We start from the raw sequence: 27,239 nt of genomic DNA on the forward strand, positions 1-27,239 counted from the left end.
TTAAACATAACAGCACTTGTATGAACAGGTGTTCTTTGTGTGTGCAATTTTTCAAGGAGATTATAAACCCTCTTAACTTTCCCATCTTTTCTGTTGGCACCCTTTTAAAAAAATGTTTATTTTTGGTTCTTTTAAAAAGGATATTTATAAATGATATTAATATATGATATAGCACCACTGAAGTAATCACACAATGCCACCTAAATAAAATAAGCACTTTGGATTAAAGAAAAGGCAAGAACTACTGTAGCATAATGGCTATGAGACTAGGAAGCCCTAGTCTCCACCATAAATCTTGCCTCCACCATAAATTCACTATCATACTGTGTATCCATTTGGTCGAAGGGAGCTTCCAGATTGTTGCTATTTTAGGGCTTGATCAATCATATTGTAGAAAATTCAGTTAGTGCAATTAAAGTGGATTTGGCACCTTTGCCCAATAAACCCATTTCCCCAAAAGATCAGACTATTTGCCATAAGGAAGGATGGAGAAAAGCTCTGCAAAGTCTAGGATAGCATTTGCTTTCATGCAACGTCATCTAATCTCCTGGCAAACTAATCAGAATGAATGCATATCATCATAATCATCATTACTACTATTGTTGTTCAGATTTCCTACTGGCCCTTCGCCATAAGTTCCCAGGGTGGGTTACAGCAATTTCAAATTCAATATTTAAAACAGTTTGCCACAAATTGCACTTACAAGAAAAGGGTGAGTCCAGAAAATGTACTTGTCAGGTGTCAAAGGCCAGGGTAAAGAGGTGTGTTGTCTGATCTCCTTGCAAAAAAGTCAGGATGAATGCTCAATAAACATGTCATCTGGAAGTAGCCAATGTGGTGCTCTACAGACACTATTGTGAGCCGGGTGATGTAATGGTTAGAGGGCTGGACTATGACCCAGGAGGCCAGGGTTCGAATCCTCACTCAGCCATGAAACTTGCTGGGTGACTTTGGGCCAGTCGCTGTCTTTCAGCCTAGTCTACCTCACAGGATTGTGGTGAGGTTAAACAGGGAGGGAAGAAACACATACACCATCTTGAGCTCCTTGGAGGAAAGGTGGGCTATAAATGTAAGGCATAAATACAATAAAATAAAAACAAATATTGGACTACAATTCCCACTGGCTCCAGCCAGGATGGGTAACAGGAGTTGTAGTCCAACAACATCTGGAAGGCGCCATGATGGCTACCTCTGGTGCTATCCAAAATGGCATCACCCCCGCCCGCAGAAGGTCACTTAGTTGCCCTCACACAAGTCACACACTCAACGGCTATGAACACACTAGTTGCCAGCTCAAAGCGTTTCCATTAGCCACCCCTGGAGGGGCAACTGGTCAATCTGCCAATCAGTTGTGCAATTTCTTTGAAGCTGATTTTTTAAAAAGAAAAACGCCCTCAAGCTGTTCCCAGCAGGTTTTACAGTATATTTATTTATTCATTTATTTATTACATTTGTATACCACCCCATAGCCAAAGCTCTCTGGGCGGTTTACAGTAATTAAAGGGGCGGGGTTTGACTAGCGCCCACAGTGTGTCCCCATTTTCAGAAGAGAGAAGTGGGGACACTCTTGAACCGCTGGGGTGTGTTTCTCTTCAACGCCTCAGCTTCCCCTCCCCACTCCAGACTTCAAAGGAGAAGGGGGAATAACAAGGCTGTAAGGCAGGGGTGGAGAAACCTTTGGCCCTCCAGATGTTCCTGAATGACAACTCCCATCAGCCCCAGCAAGCATGGCCAGGAAGGGTGGGCGCTGCCCTTCTGCAACATCTGGAGGGCCAAAGGTCCCCCACGCTGATCCAGAGGGTTCCCACAAAACGTAGGTGGGAGGCTGGCAGGTGCTCTGCAAAAGCTTCTGAGATGTGTTCGTGTGTGTGAGAGAGAATGAAACTTTGAGAAGGCTGTTAATGAGAAGGGAGGGTTGGAGAGGGAGGAAGGGAGAGAGAGAGGGAGGGAGGGTTATCCTTTCTTTCCTTCTTTCTTTCCTTCCCGCTCGTCCCTCTCAGTCTCAAGAAATCTTGGAGAGGCGGCGGCGGCGGCGGCGGCTCTGTCCTGCTTTGTCCGTCCCCCCCTTGCAAGGAGGAGACCAGCAGTAAAAGAGGAGGAGGGCCTGGTCCAAGAGACCCCCCAACTTGGAGGCAGCTCTGGGGCTGGCTGGCTGGGACCTGTGGCCCCTTGTCCCTGCCCCTTTCGGGAGATCTCCAAACTCCTGCGCTCGGGACTCTTCCCCTCTGGACCGGGAGAGGAGGAGGCGTAGGCGGCGCCCAGGCAGACAGCCGGCAGCCCAGCCTGGCCCCGGCGGGGGTCTCCCGCTCGCTCTCCCGCCTCGGCCCGGCTGCGCCCCGGAGTCATGCCGCCGCCGCCGCTGCCCTGCCGGAGCTGGACGCTGGCGCTGCTGATCCTGTTGGTGGGGATCCTCCTCTTTGCCGACATCTCCGAGATCGAGCTGGAAATCGGGTAAAAGAAAGGGGGGGAGAGAGAAAGGCCGCGCAACGCAAAGGGGCGCGCGTTCCAGCCCCACCGCCCGCACCTCCCTGCACCCCAAATCCAGGGGGCTCTTGCGGGGGGTGTCGGGGGGTCTGCTGAAGGATGGGCCGGGGGGTCTTTGAGATAGCTTGGATGGGGGGGAGAAGCCTCTGACGGGGGGCATGGCAGAAAGGCGGGGAGGGGGGAAGAGGGGGTCGCCAGGTGGGGGTCACTTTGCCTGGGGTGGGGTGGATTTTCCAAAGAGAGGGATGAATGCCAAAGGGGGCTTGGGGGGCTTACAAAGGAGGGAGACTGAAATCTCTGCTTGTTGGAGGGGGTTACAAAGGGATGGGGCTTGTTGGGGAAGGAGGATGATGGAGGGGGCCACTGGTGGAAAGGGGGGTTGCAAGGGAAGGGGGATGGGAGGGGGCTCCGGAGTTTCTTTGTCTCCGAGCGCAGCCGGCGAGGGAGAAGCGCAGGGCTGGTGGCGGCGGCGCCGGGGCGGGGGGGTGTCTTTCGAGCCTTTCGCCGTCACACATACCCCTGCCTGCGAGGGTCGAGGGTGGGGTAGAGCCGATCAGGGGCAGCTGAGTGGGTTGGGGGTGTTAGGAAATCCATTGATGAGGGTCTGGAAAGTGGGGGGGGAGAGGGGGCGTGGACCTGCCTGGGCTGGAAGTGCTGGAGAGAGACGAGCCACGGGAAGCTGCCTTATCCCGACTCGGAGCCGTTGGTTGAGCTGGCTCAGTACTGCCTGCACTAACTGGCAGAGGCTCTCCGCGGCTTCAGACAGGGCTGCCTCCCAGAGATGTCAGGGATTGAAGCCGTGACCTTCTCCATGCCAGGTGGATGCTCTGCCGCTGCGACATGATCTCTTCCCTGGAACATAGGAAGTGCCCTACCCGTGGGTCCATCTAACTCAGCACTGTCTGCACTGACTGGCAGCGTCTCTCCTGGGCTTCAAACAGGGCTCTCTCCCAGCCCTCTCCTGGAAATGCTGGGGGTTGAACCTGGGACCTTCTCTGTGCAAAGTATCTAGCTCAGTATTGTCTACACTGATTGGCAGCAGCTCCCCGGGCCTTCAGACAGGCGGTCTTTCACAGCCCTCCCTGGAGACGCTGGGAGCTGAACCCAGGGCCTTCTGCAAGCAAAGTGGGTGCTCTGCCACGGAGCTCTGGCTGTTTGCAGTCCCTGCAGCTTGAGATGAGGAGTTGAGGAGAGGCTGGTTTCATGCAAGAAGTCCGGAGCAGCTCCAGCATTAGGACTTGAAATGTTAGACGGGGAGGGTCATGGGTCCACACCACTCTACTGACAATTGGTGTTGTTGTTGTTGTTGGCAAAGCTAGAGGCTGTTAGGAATCCCGCTCAGGTATCCAGGTGAGCAACCACATCAGTTCCCCGTGCTCAGCCCCCCCCCAGCCCTTGTTGTGGTGGGAGGGTAGAGATCCCACCTTTTCAGTGTACCTAGCCCCGGTGAAATATGGTCATCTGGGGTCTCAGGAAGGTCTTAGACCCCTTACTTTTTTGGGAGCCTGATCCCAGCAGGGTCCCTATGTCTTCAGCATCCTATGTTTTAATCATCATGAAAGGGGAGTGTGTTAGCTGCTGATAAGAGTCTTCTAACATGCTTCCTTGTCCTTTCCTGCTGATTGGAGCCAATCAGAGTGAAAGGAGGTGAGTCAGCTGCTGAGAAGACTCCCTTCAGTAGCTAACACTCTCTCCTTTCATGCAGATTGACCCCTAGGGGCATCTGTTGTTGGGGGAGAAGGCATAAACAAGGATCTCATGCTCAAGCCACAGCAAAAAAAGGGGGGGCATGGCCGTGACTATCATGAAGCAACCCTGCATTTCTGAATTTGCCCCTACACTACTGCCTACCACCCACACAGGGCCTTGGTTTTGTTTTGAAGGTCAGGGAATATACAAAGTAAGAGGAGAGCCCAGTGCAGGCTGCCATTTCCTCACAAATGAATAATCATTTTAGAGACTCGTTTCCAGTGAGTCAGTCGGGAAATCTGTGACAAAGAGCTACAAGTCCCAGCACCCCTAAGCTACAGTTCCCAGGATTCTTTATGGGAATCCAGGTGCTTTAAGTTTATGGTGTGGATGTGGCAAAGAGTCTTGTGGCCCCTTAAAGACTCGAAGCAGTTTATTGGAGCTGCTGCAGCCTAAGCAACTATTGCATTGTGCTGTATGATTCTGTTTCATTTTTGTGGTTCTGAATTTCAGTTGCTGGAGGCGAAAGCACAGCTGGGGGTGTTGCCCCCCTGTCCTGTTTGGGGGCTTCCCTGAGAAGTTTGACTGGTCAATGTGTGGGTGACAGGACTTGGAGAAGCTGGCCACACCCTAGTCTGATCTAGCAAGGTGCTGGTCCAGTTCTTTTCATATGAAAGCGGCTATTATTATTATTGTTGTTGTTGTTGTTGTTGTTGTTGTCATTATTTGTCTCAAAGTGACTTATCAAGATAAAATGCAAACTGATAAAATCAGTTAAAAGCCAGAAGGATTATAAACAATGAACAATACAAAAATCTTAGAATGCTCAACAACACAAGAAAGACTAGTCTTAGCCCACCCAACTAAAAGATGAACACCTCAGCAAAGGCAAGCTTAACTACCAGTTAAGAAATAACGTAGAAATAACTGGGTAAATAGAAGTGACTTTAGTCTGGCACCAAATGCATTTCACAATGAGCATTCCACAAATGGGGGGCCACCACTGAAAAGGTCCGTTCTCGTGTGGCCACCCTCTGTACCTCCCTTGGATGAGGCATGCAGAAAGGGCCTCTGATGAAGTCCGCAGTGTCTGGGCTGGTTTATATGGAGAGAGGCAGCCCTCGAGGTATTTGGAACCTGAGCTACACAAGGCTTTATAGGTCAAAACCAGCACTTTGAACTGAGCCTGGAAACGAATCGGTAGCCAATGCAGTCAGGCCAGAATAGGTGTAATATGCTCAGACCTTCTGCTCCCAGTCAGTCTGAATTCTGCACTGGCTGCAGTGTCTGATCTGTCTTCAATGGCAGCCCCTTGCCAGCAACCGTGTGCCTCACACCCAGTGAAAGTAGGTAGCATTCAGGTTGCTTGCCATTGGTCCGGCTTATGGTGGTGGTGGAACAGAAGCAGCCATAGCTTTTGATACATGAGGCAAGCAGGACCCTTGAGGCTCCCTGCCCGGTTGTGAAAAACATCCCAGCCTACTCCAGGGAGGTTCTGAGATCTCTTTTTGGAACTCTTGGAGCTCTGTAGTTAAACTATGGCATTTGCTCCCACAAGTGATACCCATTGCTTTAATAGGGGATTAGAACAGTGTCAGCTGGTAGCCCCATGTCAGTGGGGCAGTCCAGGTTTTATTCCGAACATTCAAGGAGTTGGCCAAGGTGCTTCATCTAAAACCCAGAGTGGATTCCACTGCCCCACTGACATGGAGCCATCAGCTGCCATTGAATTAGACAGATTCATAGAGAATAACTATCAATGGTTATTAGCCACAATGGCTATTAGGTCCTCCCTCCACCATCAGAGGCAGTTTGCCTCTGAATACCAGTTGCTGGGAATCGCAAGCAGAGAGCGCTGTTGCCCTCAGCTCCTGCTTGTGGGCTTCCCAGAGCCATTTGGTTGGCCGCTCTGAGAACAGGATGCTGGACTAGATGGGCTTTTGGCCTGAACCAACAAAGCTTTCCTTACGTTGTTCTTTTCTGAAGAAAAAGGTTGGATGGATATGTAACATGGACACCTTAGGTCAGGAATAGGGAGTCTGTGGCCTTCCAGATGCTGATGGACACCCCCTCCCATCAGCCCCAGACAATTTGGCCGATGGTCATGAAAGTGGGGAGCTTGAGTCCAGCAACAACTGGAGGGCTCTGCATCCCTTTTGTAGAGCAGCCTTTTCCAACCTTTGGGTCTCAAGATGTTGTTGGACTACAACTCCCATCAGCCCGAGCCAGCATGGCCCATGGTCAGGAATGATGGGAATTGTAGTCCAGCAACATCTGGGGACCCAAAGGCTGGGAAAGGCTGCCGTAAATGTTGCTGCTAGTCTTGTCTTAGGCAGGGCAGAGGGTGAGATGAAGAGAGCTCTTCCACATCCCTTTTATTCTCTGCTGGAATGTGTGGTCCTGATTAGGCTAAGGAGAGAGGCATACTTGATGCCGTTGAAGGGAAAGCTGCAAGTCTAGATAGGGATGAAGCAATGTGTAAAAATGTAGCTCTCAGACTGTGCTGTGAGAAATCAATCGTGTGATCCAAGGCTGTTGTGAGCCTGAAGCAGCCATTGATGCAGGGGGTGTCTGCTGTGCCTCTGCACGAAACAATGCTCAAAGGTCAAATCCTTCCAGTTAGGAAGTAGACCGGGAGCAGTGGCTTGTGCAGATATACAGGAGACGTATATCGCCTGCAGGTGGGTGACCCTCCCATGCTGTCAAGGTACACCTTTCCAATGCAAGGGTCAAAGGTCCCTCCAGGTATAATTCCCAAAGAAAGTCCCAGTTGTCAGACAGTGATGCAGAAGGAGGCAGTGCTGAAATGGAAAAGGGATAGGATAGCCTTTCCCAACCGGGTGCCCTCCAGATGTTTGGGGCTACAGCTTCCATCAGCCCCAGCCGGCCAGGAAAAGGTTGGGATAGGTGATAGACAGAGTTGGGATGGACCTCCGCCCCCTCCTCAATATGTCTATATGTTTCTTGCTGTTATCCTGTCATTTTTAATTTTGGTGAAGCACTATCAAGGCTTTCCCCCTCACCAGACGTGGGATTCCTTCTTTCCTTGTACTAAAAGTGAACATTCATCCTGATTCGCTTGCACAAAGCTTACATGGAGGTTAGATTGTATCCAGTTTTTAATCTCCACGCAGCCATAAAGCTCACTGGGTGACCTTGGGCCAGTCACTGCCTCTCAGCCTAACTTACCTCACAGGGTTGTTGTGGGGATTAAATGAGGAGGGGGAGAACCATGTTTGTATGCCACCTTGAGCTCCTTGGAGAAAAGGTGGGATATAAATACAACAACAACCAACAACAACAACAATAATAATAAGTATTTGCCCTGCGTTCATCCTGATTTGCTTGTGAGGTCTTTACGTGTCTTCCCAGTAGTCATTCCTTCACCCAACACTTTTCAGTGCATCTCCCTGTCATTTTCCCAACTGCAAAAAAGTCCTGTTAATTCTTTTAAGTGGATTTGTCACATTGGGGTGACAGAGGGCCCCTCCAGACTGGGTTGTGGTTTTTTGTTTTTGTTCCTGCTGGAATATTCAGCCACATGTCATTGGTGCAACGATTTTTTAAATTTTATTCATGACTCTTCTATTCCACCTTTCTTCCAAGGAGCTCAAAGCGGTGTCAAAACATGTTTCTCCCTCTCCTCTTTTTATTCTCTCTACAACCCTGTGAGGTAGGTTAGGCTGAGAGATATAGTAACTGGCCCAAAGATTCCTTGGGAACATCATAGCCAAGTGGGGAGTTGAACTCTGGTCTTTTAGGTCCCAGCCCGACACTCTAACCACTACACCACACTGACTCTGCACACCACACTGCATTAGTGGTAGATTTATAGATTCAGACTGCACTGTCCACACATCATTCTGCTTTGTTAGTAGTTCTGTGATCCTTCCACAATGTTCTTGCATTGTTGCCCTCTGGAGGGGCACCCTTGCACTACAGTGCAAACCCCCCCCACTGGTCTATCTGTAATATAAAAAGTTTCCAGGCACAAACAGTATTTTATTTATTTATTTATTTATTTGATTTCTGTCCCGCCCTTCCTCCCAGCAGGAGCCAGTATTGCAAGTGGGATTGCATATAACTGCCCTGATATTATCATGAGCACAAATCAACATGAATGCACATTAAAATGAGAACTTTTGGAGGGGCCAATAGCCCTTAATCCACTTTAACTGCACAAACGTAAATTTCTGGTATGCCCTTGAATCTCTCCCACAAAATGGTGACAGTCTGAAGGTGCTTCAAATTCTTAACCCTAAATCAGCCAGGGGTTACTTTAGGAAAGGAAGGTGATGCCTTGGCTCTCCTTCTACGTCTCCAGATGTTGCTGGACATCAACTCCCATTCACCCCAACCAAAGGCCAGGGATGATGGAGGCTGTCATCCAGCAATGTCTGGAGGGCCACAGGATTCCCCATCCCTGGAGACTTAGGCCATCTAAGGAGAAGCAAAGCATTACTTTCCTTTCCCATTCAAATTCCTGTCCATCTGTACCCCACCCCACCCTGAGAAAAAGCATGTTCAGAGCTTGGAAAAGTTACTTTTTCAAACTACAACTCCCATCAGCCCAATCCAGTGGCCATGCTGGCTGGGGCTGATGGGAGTTGTAGTTTGAAAAAAGTAACTTTTTCAGGGTCTGTTCTTCTTTATCATGAAATCAGCTGGGCACTAGAGAGTGTCTTAGGAATCATAGAACCATAAAACAGAAGAGTTGGAAGGGGTCTATAAGGCCATTCAGTCCAACCCCCTGCTCAATGCAGGAACCCAAATTAAAGCAGCCCCGACAGGTGTCTACCCAGCTGTCTCCTGAATGCCTCCAGTGTTAGAAAGCCCACCAACTCTCTAGGTCATTGGTTCCATTGTTGTACCACTCTAACAGTTAGAACATTTTTCCTGATGTTCTGCTGAAATCTGGCTTCCTTCCTGCAACTTGAGCCCATTATTCCATGTCCTGCTCTCTGGGATGACCGAGAAGAGATCCTGGCCCTCCTCTGTGTGGCAACCTGTCAAGTACTTGAAGAGTGCTGTCATATCTCCCCTTAGTGTTCTCTTCTCAAAGTTAAACATGCCCAGTTCTTTCAGTCTCTCCTCATAGGGCTTTGTTTCCAGTCCCCTGATCATCCTCATTGCCCTCCTCTGAACCCATTCCAGAGTGAAAGTTACCCAGTTTGTGCCTGGCACACAAATTATGGTGTGTCCTCTTCCACCACCACCACCACTAACAAAAATTAATCCATTCTCTTCCTCCTTCTCCTGCACAGTGATACAATATGAATGATGATGTGCAGGTGAGGAAGGTTATCAGAGGGAGAATAACCTTCCTTTGAATTAACTAGGAGCAACCAACAGAAGATACGGGGATGAGACATGAAAAGGGCTGTCGGCCCTGTTCTGGTCTGGCAGCCTCTGTGTAATGACATCCCAGTCAGGATATATTTATGTATAAGATGCTGGTCTCATCTCCTCCCCCTGCCCCTTCCCAGCAAGCGGCCCTTTCAGATCCATCTCCCCATTCTCATTCTGTCTTTATTTTCATTTCCTCTTTCTTCCCTTCCCTCTACAGATTACGGGGTGGGGGGGATTCAATTCAGGTTGCATTTAAAGCCAAATCTATCAAATTCACACTTTCCGAAGCAATATGAGAACCGAAGGGCAGCCGCCCTCTGAAATTCGCACTTATCTGAATTTTGTGATACGGTTCTCTAACCAAACATGGTGTGCAAAAGTGCATATATTAGGGGAAAAAATGTTTTTAAATGAATATGTTCATGAAAATAGCATGCAAAATGCATTCTATCCGGAGAAAATGCTCGCAAAAATGCATTCTTTACTGAAAACCGCAGGTAAAAATGGATTTATTAGGAGGAGTTTGCGCTATAATGCTAAAGAATTTTCATGATTTGAAAAAGAAGAACCTGCAAATTGCTGCAGAAATGTGGAGAACAGAATTTAATATTGGAAAATGAGAACGGAGAGGACCAACACTGACAGATCCATCCCTGCTTCCCTCCATGTTTCTTGTGGATCTGTCCCTTTAAGGCAGAGAAGGGGAATCTCAGGCTTCTCTGTCTGGCCCTTGGAACAGAGGAGCACTGGAAACTGCCTTATACTGAGCCACCATCTAACCCAGTATTGTCGACACTGGCTGGCAGAGGCTGTCCAGGACTTCAGACAGTGTTCACTCCCAGACCTGCCTGAAGATGCTGCAGGAGACTGAACCTGGGACCTTCTGCATTCAAGGCAGGTGATCTACCACTGGGCGATGGGCCTTGGGACTCTCACTAGGCCCCATCCCCTCTCCCCAGGCCATACCCACAGCCACCCCCGCTCCACACCCTTCATGAGTCCTTTTGTATGGCTGGAACGCATCCTTGGATTGTAATAACTACTTATTTGCCTGGATGGAAACACGTGGCATGTGTATGTAGAAACATAGCTGGAACGTAGCCTTCTGTACAAAGGTAAGAGGCACACCCATTGATCTGCCCATGTTTTCCTCTGGCCCCACCCACTACAGGCATGTGGCCCCCAGAAGCAAATGTGGCCCTCAAGCTGAAAGAAGGTTCCCCACCCTGGCTTTAAAGCCTGCTCTGCCCGTTCTTGACTCAAAGGTTTATTTTTCCATTAAGGGCTTCTCAGGATTCTTACACACACTCACATACACACACTCTCACTCTCTCTCACATACACACACACATACACACACTCCATAATTTTGTAAGAAGGAATGTCTGCCTCCCCCCTTAAAAGATCTTTCCAGCCTAGTCTATGATACAGGACTGTGGTCGTGGGCACACAAAACCAATGCTCATGCTTAAAGCTCATGCTTTCCCCCAAAGAATCCTGGGAACTGTAGTTTACCCCTCACAGAGCTACAGTGCCCAGCATCCTTAACAAACTACAGTTCCCAGGATTCTTGGGAGGGGGTGTGTGCTTTAAATGAATGTTGTAGTTGCTAGAGAGTTTGCTCGCCTCTTCATATGTCTCCATCAGAGAAAATGAATGCAGGGGAATCCAAGAAATGGGCCTTGGCAGTTTTTATTTCAGATCTTGTCATCTGAGGGAGGGGGAGCATTGCTTGTAGTCCAGTCTCACATTAATTTTGCAGTGTTAGTGTTCATCGTGAGACTCATTTGGAAGCTGTAGAAATGCACAACATTTGAAGCTGCATTCTGAACTGCAACTAAGGTGGGCACATGTCCTACTGTACAAAAGGCAGTCCTCTATTTGGGAGGCTGCCAGAGGGCGATGCTTTACCTGAAGGCATCCTCTCTTTCAAGAAGTGCTGTCTGGTTCAAGTCCAGTTTAAAGAAGGAGAAAGCCAATAAGAAGAGAGAGGCGGCGGCTTGAAGTTGTCCGTCAACAGTTAGCAGCACCTGGACAGCGACAACAGGCTGAGCAGGAACACCACCCGCCTTCCCCTAAGGAGAGCCTGGCTGCTGGATCAGGTCAAATGGGTCCCGTCTAGTCCAGCATCCTGTTCTCACAGTGGCCAACCAGATGCCCCAATGGGAAGCCCACAAGCAGGACCCGAGCGCAAGAGCACTCTCCCCCCCTTGTGACTCCCGGCAACTGGAATTCAGAGGCATGCCACTTCCAACAGTGGAGGCAGAACATAGCCCTCGTGGCTAGTAGCCACAAATTTGTCTAACCCTCTTTTAAAGCCATCCAAGTTGACAGCTTTATGGAGTGATGAAGAGATGCATTTCTATGGAAATGATAGGAGCCATTTCTAAATGTGCATCTAAGCCTATGAATTATCGTATGCATACGGTATATAAATCTGTCTCCTTCTTTGTCCTCTGTTTTGGTGATGTCCATCCTCTTTTTGGGCAATGTACAAAGTGGCCACCCATCATTGATTGATTGATTGATTGATTGAATTTCTTAGTCGCCCATCTGGCTGGCTATCCAGCCACTCTGGGCGACGTACAAAATAAGCATACAGATAGAATAAACATTAATAAGGTAGTACCACCACATCTAAATGTCTAGGAGCAAAAGTCAGACTGAAATAGGGCTTCTTGGCTCCTAGTACTACGCTCAGACTAGTTGCCCCACACACACCTGAAGCTCTGCCTTTATGATGTGCCAATCGAATGCTCCGTTATTCTTTGTTCTCCAAATGCCATGTGATTCTGGACCTACTGAAAGTGTTGCTTCTTTTGGAGGGATTTCATTTTGCATGTGTGCACCTCGGCATTCCCCAAATACAGTTATGAGCCAAGTTCACTTCTGAGGTTCAAGCAGATAATTGCAAGAACACAATTTGGACTCCCCTCCCCACAGCATTCTTCCACCCCACCCACCATCACCTTGGCCAGTGTGCCGGCATCTGAAACAGTAATCTTCTCTCCCTCTGTGTGTGTGTGTGTGTGTGTGTGTGTGTGTGTGTGAGAAACAGAAGATATAGGGGGGAAGCAGAGTATGGTTTGTTACTTTTATTTTCCCAATAAGCTTTTAAGTGGAGTTTTTTTTTGGGGGGGGGGCTGTTATAGGAACAAAGGAAGCTGATTTATATTAAGTCTAGGAATGGGCAAAACTGCCAGTTTCAGTTTCTGATGTTTTTAATCTTAAATTTAGTTTGCCACATTTTTCCACATCAGCTTGTGGTTGTTGTTTTCTAAAGTCCTCATGAAAATTCATCAGCATTTTAGTGCATATTTTTCCTGATTAACACATTTTTGTAAGCAATTTTGACTAATATACACATTTCTGCAAAGCAATGTTCCCTGATATAAAACAGTTTTGTACGTTTTCACTAATATATGCATTTATATGCACTCTTTAGTATATGCATTTTGTACACATCGCTTGGCTGGGGATCTGCACTGCAAAATTCAAAGGAGTGTGAATTTTGAAGGACAGTTGTGTTTCGGTTCACTTAGTGTTTCATGGACTGCAAATGAAGAAGAGTCACATTAAAATGTGGATTTCCATAAACCAAATTTCTCCCCTATCCTTACTTCTGAGTAGTAGTATTAGATCTAAGTATCCAAGCTTCACAGAACAAAAGTTTAACAGTATGAAAATAACATCAGTAGAAGTTAACTCAGATCCGGACACAAGCAAATGTAACATGCCAAATTTTCCTGGCAGATCACAAACATGCCCCTTTTAAAAGGAAAATGTTGTCATCCTCCTCTTTTAATAAATACTAAAATTAAAAACTAAAATGGGATGGAATAAAATTAATGTATGCAAATCTGAATACAATGAAGTAAAACCTAAATGAATAAAAGCATAAAACAAACATATAATTCTGAATCACCCTGTAGACATGCATTATTGTGCGGTCAAACCAACCACTGGAGTTGTTGTAAAGGATGGCTTTAAAAGAGGATTGCACAAATTCTTGTAGGTTAAGGCTATCAGTGGCTACTAGCCATGATGGCTATGCTTTGCCTCCATGGTTGAAGGCAGCAAGCTTCTGAAACCCAGTTGCCAGAAGCCACAGGAGGGGAGAGCCCTCCTGTGCTCAGCTCAGGTCCTGCTTGTGGGTGTCCCATTGGGGCATCTGGTTGTCCACTGGGAGGATGCTGGACTAGATGGGATATTGGCTTGATCCAGCAGCCAGGCTCTTCTTCTGTTCTTACGTCTTCACCTGAAAGCTACAAGTGTCAACCTGATGGCAGGGCGTCATTTGAACAACAGGAGCATTCCCCTGCCCTGCCCTCCCCCTCTAGCTCTAGCAAAAGGCATTCCTTGACATTATCGGCAGAGACGTTGCTCAGTTTCACTGCCACGGCTTTGAAGAGTGATTCAGCTCCCAAGATAGCACCTGCAACTTACGAGAAAAGCTTTTTAGACACCTCGTTGCCAAGCTGTGACAATGTGAGCGGGTGAGATTTTGAAACATTTAGGTGTGAGATCTCAAATTGTCTCATTGAGACAAGAATATGAGACCCCCACGTCCCTGGCAGGGAAATTAGTTGGCGTGGAGTCCTTCAGAAATTAATCCCCAAAGGGACGCTCGTGTCTTCCACAAGTCCGAATTTCGTTTATGTCCACCACCACAATCCCTTCCATAGCAGTTTTATACAGCTGCTAAACGGCTGTTAAAAATTTAGTGCAACATGCTTTCTGATAGCCTGTAAGGAGCACAGCCATTGGACGAGGAAACTTCAAGGTCAGGGGCTTGAAGTGAGGATAGAACTCATCGAAGTGTGAAGCTGCCAAGGAGGCGTAAAGGGTTGTACCCTGTGCTAGTCCTACTCAGACCCATTGAAATGAATAGACCTACATTGGTCATGCACATTAATCTGAGTGGGTCTGCTCTGAGCAGGAGTCATGTTAGATTCAACCCAAGGTCCCAACATGTAATTCTCTCTGTAAATATCCCAGCCTGCCTCAAATGGTCATCAAAATCCCATATGTATCAATGCAAGCATGGAAATAATATAATTTAAACAGAAATACAACACTAGGGCAGACTGTGACCAGGTGACATCATGTGCCTGCTCAGTCTGTTGTCCAGATGCTCCTAATTGCTGGTGGACTTCTGTTTGCTCTCCTTTCATAGCAGTTCCTTTTCATGAAGCAAGACTTGGATCAAATATCCCTGCTGGCCGGGGCTGATGGGAGTTGCCTTCCCAAACATCTGGAGGGCACCAGGTTGGGGAAGGCTGCCCTAGGCCATCCTGAAAGCCAAGGAGGTTGCTCTCCCACCTTGCTCCTCCGTTAGAGAATGAAGAAGTCATTCATCTTGCCTCCGTTCCCTGGGATTTCCTATCTCTGGAGTCGGCGAACAAACAGAATCCCATGAAAGCAAGCGCCCTCTTCCAGAGGGGACTGAGTGGCTGAGCAAATTAATTCTACTTAGAGATGAAAGAGATGAAGGGAGGGGGGACAAGGGGGGAAAGAAGAACCCACAGAGGAAAAAGATACACATAAATCACTGAAGCAAAGTTGTCTATCACCTGTAGCCTCAGGAAGATGGGTGTCTGGCTGTGCCATCAGAGTGCTCATCAAACTCTTAACTCCCTGGCAGAGGTTGAAAATGGCCTGAGGTTTCAAGCTTGCAGAAAAAAGAGCTTCCTGCAGGTGTTGACACCAACCAGGGATGGGGTGTCTGTGGCCCCGCAGATGGTGTTTGGCTCCAAATCCCATTGGGGCCCAGACAGCGTGGCCAAAGATCAAGGACTGGTGAAAGTCCCTCCACATGTTGGTGAACTACAACTCCTATCACCCATTGGTTCCTGAACCCTGAGGAACACCAGCTTCCATTTCAACACAAGGGCTGGCTTTTCTAATATGGACGGTCAATCAAAGACTGGGTTTTGGGGCTTTTTAAGAAAGATGAAGCTGGTAAGGCTGCTCTTTGTCATGTGGTGAGCCAGTGTGGTGTAATGATTAGGATGTTGGACTAGGACCTGGAAGGCCAGGGCTCGAATCCCCGTTCAGCCAGGAAGCTCCATGGGTGACGTTGGCCCAGTCACCATCTCTTTCTGCCTAATTGACCTCGTGGGGTTGCTGAGAGGGTAACATTGGGAGGGGGAGAACTATGTATGCTATCTTGAGCTCCTTGGAGCAAACATGGGATATAAATGTAATGAGCAAAGAAACAGATAAAAATGGCAGACAGGCATAAGCCTGTGAACTGTGGGAGCTGGACTATTAGGGCAAAGGCAGCACTGCCCTGCCAACCTCAGCCAGCCCCCACCTGCCTGCCTTCTTATTTACGACGGGTCTAGGGGGTGGCACTGCTTGCCAGCTTCTTCCTCAGTGTTGCCCCTTGTCAAACTTAGCAGGGAGGAGGAAGATGGGGCAAAACTAACCTGCCCTGCCTGTTGCTGCTTCTGCTCTGCCTACTCTTCTACTCCGCCTATTCTCCTTGCCTTCTGCCCCACCAGTGCCAATGGGCACCAGCCGCCGTCACCCGTGAAGAGCAGGCCATGGCCTGAAGCATACGCCTGCTCTCCATGCAGAGGGGCCTGCTTCAGTCTTTTGCATCTCCATGTAGAGCTGGGACAGACTCTTGTCTCGAGCTGCCGCTGTTGGAAAAGGATGAGTGGGGTGGAACAAGGTTCTGTCTGAAGCAACTTCATAAGAACTTCAGAAGGCCAAAATGGCATCTTGTTTTCAGCTCCTGCGCTTCACCCAGACTTTGGCAAGCTACTTACTTTTCAGTCCCCATGACGTGGGCAACAAAATCTTTCTCTTGAACGGGTGTGAAGGGAGCAGGCGGCCTAGGATGGCAGGGATTATGAAATCGAATAAATTAGTCTTTGGAAATCCTAAAGGTACAATGTAGGTAACCATGCAGTGAATCGCTTCAACAAATTGGTTAATTGGAGCAAAATCATGGACAATTTGTGAACAGAATGTATTTTCCCAATTGGCTTGCATTGTTCATCTCGCTCGGAAAATGGTTCTGTGCTTTAACCACCACCCAGGAGACGTTCCCTGCTCTTGTCGCGATGTTGAGCAATACTGCAAACCAGTATAAATGGAATGTCTTTACTTTTTTTATTCTCAGCCCCAAAAGCAGAGTCCCCAGACAAAAAGGGAACCATGATTGTTGCACGTAATATACATTTGTAAGAAAATAAAAAGAGCCCATCTAGTCCAGCATCCCATGCTCACAGTGGCCAACCAGAAGCCCACAAGCAGGACCTGAGTGCAACGTATTCAGAGGCAATCCTAAGCTGATTCATCATAGGGCAAATTCATCATAAGGCAATTTCTTATGTCCTAAATCAGGCTTCGTCTGAGAGTTGTTCTAATTCAGTCCATAACTGATTCTACAGGATCAGTTCAAAGGCCCATCTAGTCCAGCATCCTAGTCTCACAGTGGCCAACCAGATGCTCATGGGAAGCTCACAAGAAGAAACTGAAGGAAATCACATTCTCCTGTCCTCTCATTTTCCAGCAACTGGTATCCAAAGGCATACTGCCTCCAACATTGGAAGGCAAGCGTATCCATCGTGGCTAGTAGCCACTGATAGCCTTATCCTCCATGAATTTTCCTAATCCTCTTTTAAGTTGGTGGCCATCACTGCCTCTTGTGGGAGCAAATTCCACAGTTTTAACTCTGCACTGTGTGAAAAAGGACTTTCTTTTGTGTGTCCCGAATCCTCCAACGTTCAACTTCATTGGATGGCCCCAAGTTCTAGTATACTGAGAGAGGGAGAAAAACTTCTCTCCATCCACTTTCTCCACACCGTGCATAACATCCACATGCTCACAGGGAAAGAGCCTCAGAGCAACAACCTCAGGGAACTTCCATCAGATTCAGGACAGAAAAAGGAACCGCTTCTTTGCACTGCACATATTTCTTAATTTATTTATTATTAAATTTATTTATACCCCGCCTTTTGGCCAAAGCCCCTCAAGGCGGCTTACCAAAAAAAAAAATTGACACAAATATAAAAATACATCAATGAAAGCAATACACTTTACAAAAATTAAACGAAATAACAAATAACATTATTCAGAAAATTATACAAATTTACATAAGCATTCATTGGTATAGTCATAGCCAAACTGTGGAATTTGCTACCAATGGGGCGATGGCCACCAACTTCGATGGCCTCAAAATGGGATGTGGCAAAGTCATGGAGGATACAGCTATCAATGGCTACTCATTACAATAGCAATGTATTCCCTGCAGCATCCAAGACAGCACTAGTGGTGATTAAACAACAGGGGGATGGCTATGGCCCCCATGATGTGCAGTGAGCTTTTCAGAAGCTTCTGGTTGTCCACTGTTGGCTAATGGAGTAAAGGGACCCTTGGTAGAGTGTCACGGAAAAAAAGGACACAGTATGCAAGTATACAAGCATAGAAATAATTACTATAATTTGAATAGAAATGCAATTTATCTCACCCTAGTGGGAAAGGCAGCAAGTCTGGCTGGGGCTGATGGGAGTTGCCATACAAAACATCTGAGGGGCAATGGACTGGGGGGAGCTGATCTAGGGTAAATCTTTTATGGTACCCAAGCCTGTAGATTGTTCTGATGATATGAAAAATACCTGCTGATATTTAATTGCAAAGATGTCTCACAACGCAAACCGTGCTTATATCTTATGCCTTGGAACCTAAAGGCTGTCTACGTCGGGGAAGGTCCTCAGTTCGAAGCCCTCTAGCCTGCAGCGAAGAGGAGATTGTGCGGACTGTTGAGCAAAGCTTTGCAAAAAGGCACCAGGTTTATGAATAATGCATTTCCTTTGTCTTGCAGGAATTCTGAAAGCAGGGGTGCGATCAGATCAGCACTGAACGGCTTACACAGCAAATCTAATAGGTTCGTAAATTAGATGTTGTATTCATTTGTGCTTTGCTGTAAGGGGGCTATTAAGCTGCGTCCTCTTTCTCTTTTCTGTCATTTTGTGGGATGGCGGTGTTTTGACGCATCTCATAGATCTGTTTCTTTCCATCTGATGACCAGGAGGCATGCCCCAAAGAAGTGCCCCTCACAGAAGCAGCAGTCTTGAAGGCAGCCTTTGCCAACTAAGTGCTCTCAAGATGTTTTGGACTGCCGCTCCCATCAGCCTGAGCCAGTGTGACTGTGCTAGCTGGGGCAGATGGGAGTTGTATTCCAAAACATCTGGACAGCCCCAAGTCGGCAACGGTGGCTCTAAGGTATGGAGACGCTGCACTAGGGTTGGCTATCTTGTGACAATCCAGATGTTGCTGAATTAAACTCCCATCTTCACTGGCCTTTGGCCATGCTAGCAGGGGCTCATGGGAGCTGGAGTTCAGCAACATCTGGAGGGTGGTAGGTTCCCCATCGCTGCCTGACACCCACATGTCCCTGTATTTACAAATGTGTCCCTGTGCATGTTTGCAGAGGTCTCCCTTTTGTTTGAACAGTTCAACTGTCAGGGCTAATTCTCACATGCCAGAGCTTGGAAAAGTTACTTTTTTGAACTACAACTCCCATCAGCCCCATCCAGCACCATGCTGGCTGGGGCTGATGGGAGTTGTAGTTCAAAAAAGTAACTTTTCCAAGCTCTGCATGTGGCATATTGCTTTATTGCTCAGCCCTTGATGAACAGCGGGCAAACAGATGAAATGATGCTATTGCAACTAGGGGTGGAAGGATGGGTCAGTTTTGGTTCTCTGTTTTTCATTTTTCCAACCTTAAATTCAGTTGCCCACATTTCATGAAGTGATTTGTGATTTTTTTAAATGAAAAAATCCTCATGAAAATTCTCTTGTCCTAATAAACACATTTTATTTGTAGTGTTGACAAAGGTACACATTTGTGCAATCAGTTTCTCCTAATATAATGCATTTTTGTATGTTACTTTCATTAATGTATGCATTGTTATGCACCTTTTCTCCTAATATGTGCACTTTTGTAGACATTAGTCAGTTGGAGAACTGCGTCACAACATTTGGATGTGTGAATTTCAAAGGATGGGTGTTTCATAAATTCTGCTTGAAAGGCAAACTGAATAAAATTTCTCCCTCATCTCTAACTGCAATTCAAGGCATCTTGGAAGCAATTGGAAAGTTCTAGTTGTGGTGACTGGTGTTTGAGGTGCATTCATACATGCAAGTGACTGCTTGATGCTGCACTTATGGCATGATGAACATACATGGGAGATCCTTCTGGGTCTTTTTATAACCTTAGGAATCAGCAAATTTGCTACTCTAGACTGCTAGCAATCTGGCTTTGCTGAGAGATGTTGCCGGAGTCTATGCTAATGAACCCCCCCCCTCTCTCTCCCCCCACCCCCAGAGCTGAAGTGGCAGTAAATGGCTCCTTATCTCCAGTTGTTGCTGACAGAAGTAATGAAAGCACTAAGCACCATGATGAGCCGGCCCCATCCAAATGGAGGCACAACCAGACCCTCTCTTTGAAGATCAGGTAGTGGGTAATTTTAGCGATGGGCAGAGTCACCCCATCAGAATCCAGCGTCGTGAGCTTGGACAAAAGTTCATCATTATTTTGAGATTTTGAAGTAAATGCACATGCTTAGTTCAGTTTATTCAATCAGTGCATTGCTTCACACACTTGATAGAACTCTCGAAGCAATCTGCAGAGACGATAACGCAAAATATAACACTTATGATGGCTTTGTAAGAGGATTAGACAAATAAATGGAGGATAAGGCTATCAGTGGCTACTAGTCACACTGGCTATGTTCTGCCTCCGCCTCTGGAGGCAGTCTGTTTCTGAATACCAGTTGCTGGAAGCCACAGGAGGGGAGACTGCTCTTGGGCTTAGGTGCTGCTTTTGGGCTTCCCAGAGGCATCTGGATGGCCACTGTGAGAACAGGATGCTGGACTGGATGAGCCACTGGCCTGATCCAGCAGGCTCTTCTTATGTCCTTATGTTTTTAAACAATAAAAGTGCATTAACAGCATTCATCCACAAATGTTACCCAACAACATTAAAAGAAGCATCCCACCCAGATAAGAATGAACGCCAAGAACTAACAACCAGACCATTAACAATCTGTGGACAGCAGTATCACTAGAGATTGCAGTGTGTGTCATATGTCAATTTCCCCCAATGCGCCACAACACACCCTTCTCTGATTGGCTGTTGCTTACTTTAGTTGATCAGCATGGTGGCGGAGTCACCGGCATGAACACGAAGAGCAGAAGCCGCCACAACAGACAAGGCCTGTTCAGAATAGCAGGACTCATGGTCCAGCTCCTCTCAAAGGCCAGCCTGAACATGTGTGCATCTGAGCATGCATGAAAATAGCAGAGTCTGGATGCTGGGTCATGCAGATTGCACAGACACAGAAAATGTATATTAACCCATAATCTATTTCAGTTTATATTATACAGCCGCAAGAGTGGCTGTATACTATAGCCAGCATGGATTTTTGCATTCCACAATGTTAAATTGAAAATACCCCCCATGCCATTCTCACCCTTCCCATAAAAACAAAACCTTACAAAACTTGTAGTCCTGATTTCAGAAACACTTGCTTAACAACCCTCTAAATTTTCATGGCAATACACAACAGTCAGAGAGAATCGAGAGTTCAAAGTGTACAAAGAGAGAAAAACCAGACCACTTTTGGACTTTTTTTTGTCAGAGTTCTCATAATCTGTTGAAATCAATTAAAAATCAGCCATGTTCACAGAGTACCTGTAATCCTATTACTGACCTTGCCCCATACTCTGACCTTCATCTTCTTCAGTTGAAAAGTTTAAAAAAATGCCTGGCTGATTTTTAATTAATTTAAGGAATTTTGGCTTGAACTCAATTATAATGTCGGGTTGGTCTTTCACAGTCCAATTCACTCCTGTGTAGCTTGGAAGAATTTGGTAACATGTGCCTCTGAGCATATGGTCCTCCCAGAAGGAGCCATGGGCAGCTAACAAAAACACTAAAGGAGTTCTAAAACATCTTAAAAACGTAAGACTTTAAAACATATTAAATCAGAACATCTTTAAAAGCATATAAAAATGGGGGGGGGAACAGCTTTAAAAAAACAGCTTGGAAAACGTCTTCAAAAGCATTTCCAACACAGATGCAGACTCTGATAAGGTCTCTGCTTAAAAGGCTTGTTGAGAGACAAGGGTCTTCAGTAGGTGACTGTCTACTGAAAGCATAATTCAGTAAGAGGAAAGCATAATTTGTTGGTAATTTTAATGATTTGTATACCACTCAGAGGTCTTTACATTCAAGCGGTATATAAATTCCATTAAATTAAATAAAGTAAATACTTATAGAGCACCAGTGAGGAAACTGAGGCTTAGGAGACCAAATGCAGTCCAGGCTTTGGGACTCTTCTAGGACACACACCCCTGCCTGTCCACACCCTTCACTAGGCCTGCTTTACACTCTCCCTGAGTGCTTTTGCCTGGCTGACTGTGTCCTTGAACTGTGAGCATGCCTCTTCCTTGCCTGAATGGAGAGGTGTGGATGGGCGCATGTGGATACTTCTGACCAATGGCACGGGCTGAAATGTAGCCTATTGTACAAAGGTAAGAATCACATCCGTTACTGCACCCACTTTGGCTTCTGGCCCCAGAGGTTACCCACTAGGGCTGAAAAAGATTCCCCATCCCTGCTACAGAGGCAAATCTGAGACTGCATACACACCATACATTGAAAGCACATTACTTCCGCTAAAGGCCCTTGAGGGCCTTTTGGCCAAAAGGCGGGATAGAAATAAACAACAACAATAATAATCATAAATAAAGATTTTCAGGAACTGTAGTTGGTTAAGGGCGCTTGGGATTGTAGCTCTGTGAGAGGTAAACCACAGATCCCGGGATCCTTTGGGGAAAATCATGCACTTCCAGTGTGCTTTCAATGTGTGGTGAGTCCCACAGACAGAGACCAGCAAATCCCAAGTTCTCTTAAAGAAATCCAGACAGCACAACTTCATAGCCCTAAATAAGGGCTGGCACTGAGGGTCACATATCAGCGGTGGTCAGGGCAGTCACAAAAGTGGGCAGAGTAATACATGTGAATTTGACCTTTCTACCCTAGGCTAGTTTCTGCACACACTCACACACCCCTCTCTTCATTCTCCATCCGAGCAATAGGGGGGCATAATTAGAGTCCAAGGGCACATTTCAGCCAACAAAAACACTCCAGGAGGGTGCCATATGGCTTGGGAGAGTGTGTTGCCTGGGGAGAGTCCCAGGGCCAGACGACGAGTTCTGGAGGGCCACATTTGACGCCTGGGCTGGAGGTTTCCCATCCGTGCCCTGAATGATAATTCAAAAATGAATTCCCAGCCCACTTGGGATTCACAAAAAGCGCAAACCTGGAAAGGAGTACAGTGGGAAAGACAGGAGAGCTTGGGTAGCATAGAGGCTAAACATCTCATTCACGAAGCCCCCAGTTCAAATCTTGCCAGTGCTACAAACTCAGTGGGTCGCCTTCATTAAACCACTTGATCTCAGAACCCCTAACTGGAGATAATGCAGTCGCCAGAGTGGCTGATGTCAGCATTGCTGAGATAATTCGTATGTGAAGTGCCTGGAGCCCTTGCATTAAAAATTCCAAGCATCATTATTACTATTATTACCAGTGAAATGCCTGTCATCATCATGAAGTGTGTGTGCATGTTTGTGTGTGTAAAGAGAGCCTCCAAGGCAGAATACATCTTTGTGTTGCGTATGTGACTGCCATTTAGTTATATGTGAAAATACCGAATTTGTTTGATGGTTGATGGCATTAATAGCCTGCCATTGAACCCAGAAGGCTTGCAAAAATCTAAGGCTGGGATGAGAAACCTGTGCCCTTCCAGATACACTCTACTGATGGCTTCATGACAGAGCCATCAAAACCCTGCAGCCAGCACTAACAGTAGCACTGACATATCGCTTGCATTGAGGGGTAAGCAGTGCTGTGTCTTCTAGAGGTTGTTGAACTCTCGCTTCCTCAACCAACGCTCAGGAATGATGGGTACAGTAGTCCAGCAACATCTGGAGGGGACTGCGTTGGCTACCCCTGGCATACATAATCACATGTATTCTGCAGCAACATGGCAAGTAACAGCATTACGCAAGTGCAACGACCCTTCTGTCTGATGGAGCCAGTGAGTTAGGTAACTAGGTGCATGACTTTGAAAGGGCCATGCCATAGCTCAGTGGTGAAGAATATGCTTTGCATGCAGAGGGTCCCAGGTTCAATCCCCGGCATCTCCAGGTAGAGCTGGGACTCCCCCCATGTCTGAAATCCTGGACAGCCATTGCCAAGCAGTGTAGACAATGCTGACCTAGGGAGGTGGTGGGCTCTCCAACACTGGAGGCCTTCAAGAGGCAGCTGGACAGCCACCTGTTTGGTATGCTTTAACCTGGATTCCTGCATTAAGTAGGGGGTTGGACTTGATGGCCTTACAAGCCCCTTCCAACTCTTATTGTTTTATGATTCTATGACCTAGATGGACCATTGCTCTGATTCAGTATAAGGCAGCTTCCTAGGATCATGATGATGATTAATTTTATTACCTGCTCCTTACCTGCTGGTCCCAGGGTGGGTTACAAGAGTTTAAAATTCAGTATTAAAAACATTTTCTGCCTTCCTCTTTTGTCCTTTCTTTTTTTTAAAGAAAACACATCTTGAAGTTTTTGGATGCTGAAAAAGACATCTCGGTGCTCAAAGGAACTCTGAAGCCTGGGGATATTATCCACTATGTGTTCGACAGGGATAGCACCATGAATGTTTCTCAAAACCTCTACGCCCTCTTGCCCAGGACTTCACCACTGAAAGGCAAACACTTTCGGACATGCGCCATTGTGGGCAACTCAGGCATCCTGCTGAATAGCAGCTGTGGAGAGGAAATTGATGCTCACAGCTTCGTGATCAGGTAACGGTGGGCTTCAGGGAGCAGGGCTCAGTTGAAGGCCTTTTTCAGACTATGCTTCCTTTGAAACTCAGCTATGAAGGAGGCCCTTTTTCTTTAAAATAACCCAAAGCCAGCTTTTGTATCGTCATAAGGAATGGAGGAAAAATTCAGTTTTGTTTGCTTTTTTATTAGAAACTACCAAACTTGCACTTCTCGAACCAATACACAAAATGCAGCCATCCTTCAAAATTCACACGTCTCTGAATTTTGCGATGCACTTCTCCAACCAAACAATATAGACAAAATTCGTATTTTAGTGCATAAAATTGCACAGATTGGTGAAAATAACACACAATGTATTATATTAGGGGAAACTGCTTGCCCAAATGTGAATAATAGTCAAAACTGAATACAAAAGTGTGTTTATCACACTAGAGACTGGTGTCTCCAATGTCAGCAGGGCAGTGAATCTGCTCCAGGGTTTAGTCCAAACTTCCAAGGAGCTGTCCAAGGCCTGAAACCTATTCCCAAAATAGATGTGGCACCTTGGACAGTTCCTTGACAGTTTGGACTAAACCCTGGAGTGGATTCACTGCCCAGCTGACATTGGAGCCAGCAGTCTCCACTGCACTCACCTGCCCACAATTCCTTGTCACCTTTGGCCAGGAGGTGAATGGTTAAAGAGAAGACTGTAGTCATCACAGATGGGCAACACCTGAGCTCCCTTGGAAGACCCAGCAGCCCAGAGGGTGCAACCCAGTCAGAGGACCTCCTGTGCAAATCCCATTGAAATGGGCTCATGCCCATGAAGTTTATGCAAGAGACATTCCCAGTGAACTGTGCCCGACATTAATTAAAGGCAGAGAACAGAATGCCCTCCTCTTCCCTTTCTCCTTGCCAAGACTGCAGAATCACACAGAGAGTCCAATTGTCGCTGAGACAATGCTTCAGGATTGAATGACCAAGCACACAGAGACAGGCTGTCTAGCGCAAGTGCAATGAGACATCACAGGGATGGCAGGAAGGAGTTAGATTTCGGAGCCAGGTCTCCAGAGAACCCCAGAAAGGAGTAGCTAAAGGCGATGCCAGATGCCCTGTTAATTGAGCATTCATCCTGAGTTGTTTGCAGGGAGGTGAGGTGACGTTGCATCAAAGCAAGCGTTGGCCCACACTTTCCCATGCATTTCCCTGTCACTTTCCTCACTGCAAAAAATCCACGGTTCAGGGGAAGTGGGTTTGCTGCACAAGACCTCCAAATCAACTGTCACGGCGCAACCTGAATTTGCCACTTTGTGATGAATCCCACCCAGCTTCTCGCTTGCCTGAATATGTTGGGGGTGTGCAGAAACTAGCCCACTGTAGAAAGGTAACATTTACACTTTTTGCTCCACCCATTTTTGTCTCTGGGCCCGCCCACTGCTGGCATGCAGCCCGCAGAAGGCTTCCCATAAGGCAGTGCGGCCCTCAGGCTTAAAAAGGTTCCCCAGCCCTGAATGATTGCTTGCTTCTTCAAACTCGGCCCACCCCCTGATCATTGCAGACACCCTTTTGGGTGCCTTCTCTAACAGTAATGTCTCCTGCCGGGATCTGTACTCTAAAGCGCTCCTTGGCATTTCTCCTTCCAGGTGCAATCTAGCCCCGGTCCAAGAGTACGTCCGGGATGTTGGGATCAAGACGGACCTGGTCACAATGAACCCGTCCGTCATCCAGCGTGCCTTCGAGGACCTGATGAATGACACCTGGCGGGAAAAGCTCCTGCAGCGCCTGCACAGCCTGAATGGCAGCATCCTTTGGATCCCGGCGTTCATGGCCAAGGGCGGCAAGGAGCGTGTGGAGTGGGTCAACGAACTCATCCTCAAGCACCGCATCAGCGTCCACACCGCCTACCCTTCCTTGCGCCTGCTGCATGCTGTCCGAGGGTGAGCAGCTCCAGGTCTGGCGGAGAGCAGAGGCCAAAAAGACCCACAAAATGTGGCACTTGGGAGACGCAGCATGTGTTTCCCAACAGTGATGGTCTTCGTCTTAATGATTTCACGCAGGGGTGGGGGACCCCAGGCCCTGGGCCCCAATGCAGCCCTCTGGGTCTCTCTAACTGGCCCTGGTGGCTCTGCTCAGGACACACCCCTCCCTAGCCACACCCCCTCTCCTCAGACCGCACCCCTCTCCAGCCCTGCTCTGCACCCTCCTTGCGTGTTTGTGCCTGGCTGGAATGGGCCCCTAGACTGCAATCATGCCTCTTGAGTGGTAAATAGAGAGGGGTGTGTGACCGTCTGTAGAAACTAGCCTGCTGTACAAATCCACATGTGTTGCCTCATCCACTTTTTCCTTTGGACCTATCCACCACTAGCATCTGGCCCTCCGAAGAGAATGCAGCTCTCGGGCTGGAAGGGGTCCTTCCCCCTGCTTTGGCCTGAGGGTGTGAATTTGATCAGAGCAGAGATGCAAAGAGAAAAGGGATGCATAACTTTCCTTGTGGGCTGGTTTTCTGATCAAAATACATGCATACTTGTGGGGGACTGCATACTAGATCCACATATCTTTTCCCCTGCAGAAAGAGAAGCCGTTTGGAGAGAGTTACTGTTATTTATTTAGCAAACAAACAGCCTGCAAGGACAAGTTAAGCCCCTCTTCCCTTCCCACCCTCTGACAGCTCTGATCAAATATGGAGCCCTCATCAGATGCAATACAGTTAAAACAAAGCCTGACTCTCATGTCACATCTAGAATGGCCCTCAGAGATTCAATCTGAGAGATGGCTTTTAAAGACAGAAAGCCATTCAACATGTTCAGCATAACTGTGTCATATAGAGCATTGTTTGTTTCATGTGGAAATGCCATGCTTCTTCTT

General features: G+C 47.3%; 1 protein-coding gene across 3 annotated transcripts in view; it reads left to right on the plus strand.

Annotated features, from left to right (window-relative positions):
• The first annotated feature begins 2,004 nt into the window (after positions 1-2,004).
• ST8SIA2 (ST8 alpha-N-acetyl-neuraminide alpha-2,8-sialyltransferase 2) overlaps positions 2,005-27,239 on the plus strand; it is a 33,662-nt gene continuing 8,427 nt past the window's right edge. For all 3 annotated transcript variants that reach the window (XM_061594985.1, XM_061594986.1, XM_061594987.1), the window contains exons 1-5: positions 2,005-2,451; positions 18,359-18,421; positions 19,865-19,993; positions 24,156-24,413; positions 26,018-26,311. In XM_061594985.1, the coding sequence (XP_061450969.1) occupies positions 2,345-2,451; positions 18,359-18,421; positions 19,865-19,993; positions 24,156-24,413; positions 26,018-26,311 (851 nt within the window). In that variant the 5' untranslated portion in view covers positions 2,005-2,344. The remainder of the gene's footprint in view (positions 2,452-18,358; positions 18,422-19,864; positions 19,994-24,155; positions 24,414-26,017; positions 26,312-27,239) is intronic.

This window comes from Rhineura floridana, chromosome 14 (assembly GCF_030035675.1).
Source record: "Rhineura floridana isolate rRhiFlo1 chromosome 14, rRhiFlo1.hap2, whole genome shotgun sequence".
In the NCBI taxonomy this organism is placed as follows: Eukaryota; Metazoa; Chordata; class Lepidosauria; order Squamata; family Rhineuridae; genus Rhineura; species Rhineura floridana.